At 37.5% G+C, this 1794-nt stretch overlaps 1 protein-coding gene across 1 annotated transcript in view; it reads left to right on the top strand.

Annotated features, from left to right (window-relative positions):
• SLC28A3 (solute carrier family 28 member 3) overlaps positions 1-1794 on the top strand; it is a 33849-nt gene that overhangs the window by 4865 nt on the left and 27190 nt on the right. The window contains exon 3 of the mRNA XM_011372080.1: positions 604-702. Within this exon, the coding sequence (XP_011370382.1) occupies positions 604-702 (99 nt within the window). The remainder of the gene's footprint in view (positions 1-603; positions 703-1794) is intronic.

Here is a 1794-nt window from a genome sequence, read left to right as displayed (position 1 = left end):
CCCCCCTCAAAAAAAAAGGTGAAAGAGAAATGAGACAGGTGTCTGTTGCCTCTGGAAACAGTGCTGAGGGATCAAGGGACCTCTATAAGAGCAAACCCTACTCAGTTCCTTAAAATAAAATGAAAAGGGCCTCACAAAAGAAGACATTTTTTTTTTCTCATTACTACCAGAGATTGCTTTGAATCAAATAAAACACATAAATCCAACATCTAAGAATAAAATTATCTGGCCTATCATGTACTATATTTTGTTTTATTTTGTAAGTTGAAAGCCCATGTGACATGATGGAAGGGAAATTGGAAACCGGCACCCTGGCCTCAGCTCTGCTTATCAGAGAGTCATATGGCCTAGACAAGGGCAATTGTTTTCCTGTCTCTCTTCCTCGAATTGAACCACACCAATCTTTTCTATCAGAACAAAAGTCATCTATGTCTCTTTATGTGCCAAGATTCACTGGTTCTTTCTTTAATCAGCGAAATCATCTAAACACCTCATTTTTGCCACCCTACCCTACCCCTCAAGTCTTCTAAGTATCACTCATTAAAAGAACATTTATTTTTCAATTTTGAAATTTTATTTTTGCAACCTGTGCTTTGTTTTCAGAGTGAAGAAGACCTCCATGAATACCAGAACACATCAGGAAACAACAACTCGCTAAGAAGTAGAGATGCGCAAAACAGAGAACACGTAAATGCCAAACAGGTATGGCAAGAGAGCCTTTAGTGAGTCTATCGCCATGGTAACCACTGTGCAACAAGCCCCTGACAGCTACAGGGACAGAAAGCATGGTGGGCAGCTGGCACTCAGAAATGAGTTAAGTGATTATCAGACTCTGTACGGCCGAGTCATAAAGAAAACACACACGCCCCAACAGAGGTTTTGTGTTTATACACCTGTCCTCAGAGTTCTTTGACGGAGAAAGCTCCCAGGCTTTCTCTGACACTTCACTATTACAGATTTCAAGCTCCATTCTAAGGCAGAAAGCACTGGCTTAAACAAAAGCATGTCAGTTTTAAGATAAATGAGGAAGATAAGACAGGTTCTAAGATACGGTTCTAAAACTGTGTCCATCACTCCCTAGGTTCCTCAGTGACACTTAAGTTATACGGCAGGCTGAAGCGCTCTGTCACAATGCCACTTTTATTTCTTTTATATATTGAATTCTGGGTAGGTTCTCATTTGAAGAAAGCCTCCCGCTGTTAAAAAGCAAGTAAATTTTCTAGGTAGATCATCCTTTTTTATTTTTATTTTTTTATTTTTTTTTAGTAATTCTGGGTGCCTACTAGAGGCATTTATTAGGGGGAGTTATTCTTATGATAAAAAGAATAACTTGTTTGAAGTAGAAATTCTGGAAAATTATTGTAGCAAAATTTGGAAGATAAAAAAAATAAAAAGACCTATAATTTCAGAAAAAAATCAATGCCTAACTAATTTTGTAATAAGTCCATTTAAGGCAAATATACATCCACATGCACGTGTTATATTAGGATTCTGCTGTACATATTATTACTGTCTGTTTCATTTGTAAAAATTGTAAAAATGTCCATTCCACTAAATATTATTCAACAACAAAAGAGAAAACAATACTTCTATCTACATAAAACCTGCACATGAATATTTATAGCAGCTTTATTCAGAATTGCCGAAACTTGGAAGCAACGAAGATGTCCTGCAGCAGGTGGGTGGTGAAATGAACCGCTGTGCCTCCTGACAATGAAATACTCTTTAGCTCTGAAAACAAAAGGGCTGTCAAGCCATGAAAAGACCTGGGGGACATGAAATGAATATTACTGA

This window comes from Pteropus vampyrus, unplaced genomic scaffold, assembly GCF_000151845.1.
Source record: "Pteropus vampyrus isolate Shadow unplaced genomic scaffold, Pvam_2.0 Scaffold199, whole genome shotgun sequence".
Lineage (NCBI taxonomy): Eukaryota > Metazoa > Chordata > Mammalia > Chiroptera > Pteropodidae > Pteropus > Pteropus vampyrus.
The sequence above is the reverse complement of the archived record's forward strand: the minus strand, read 5'-3'. Positions and strand labels throughout refer to the sequence as shown.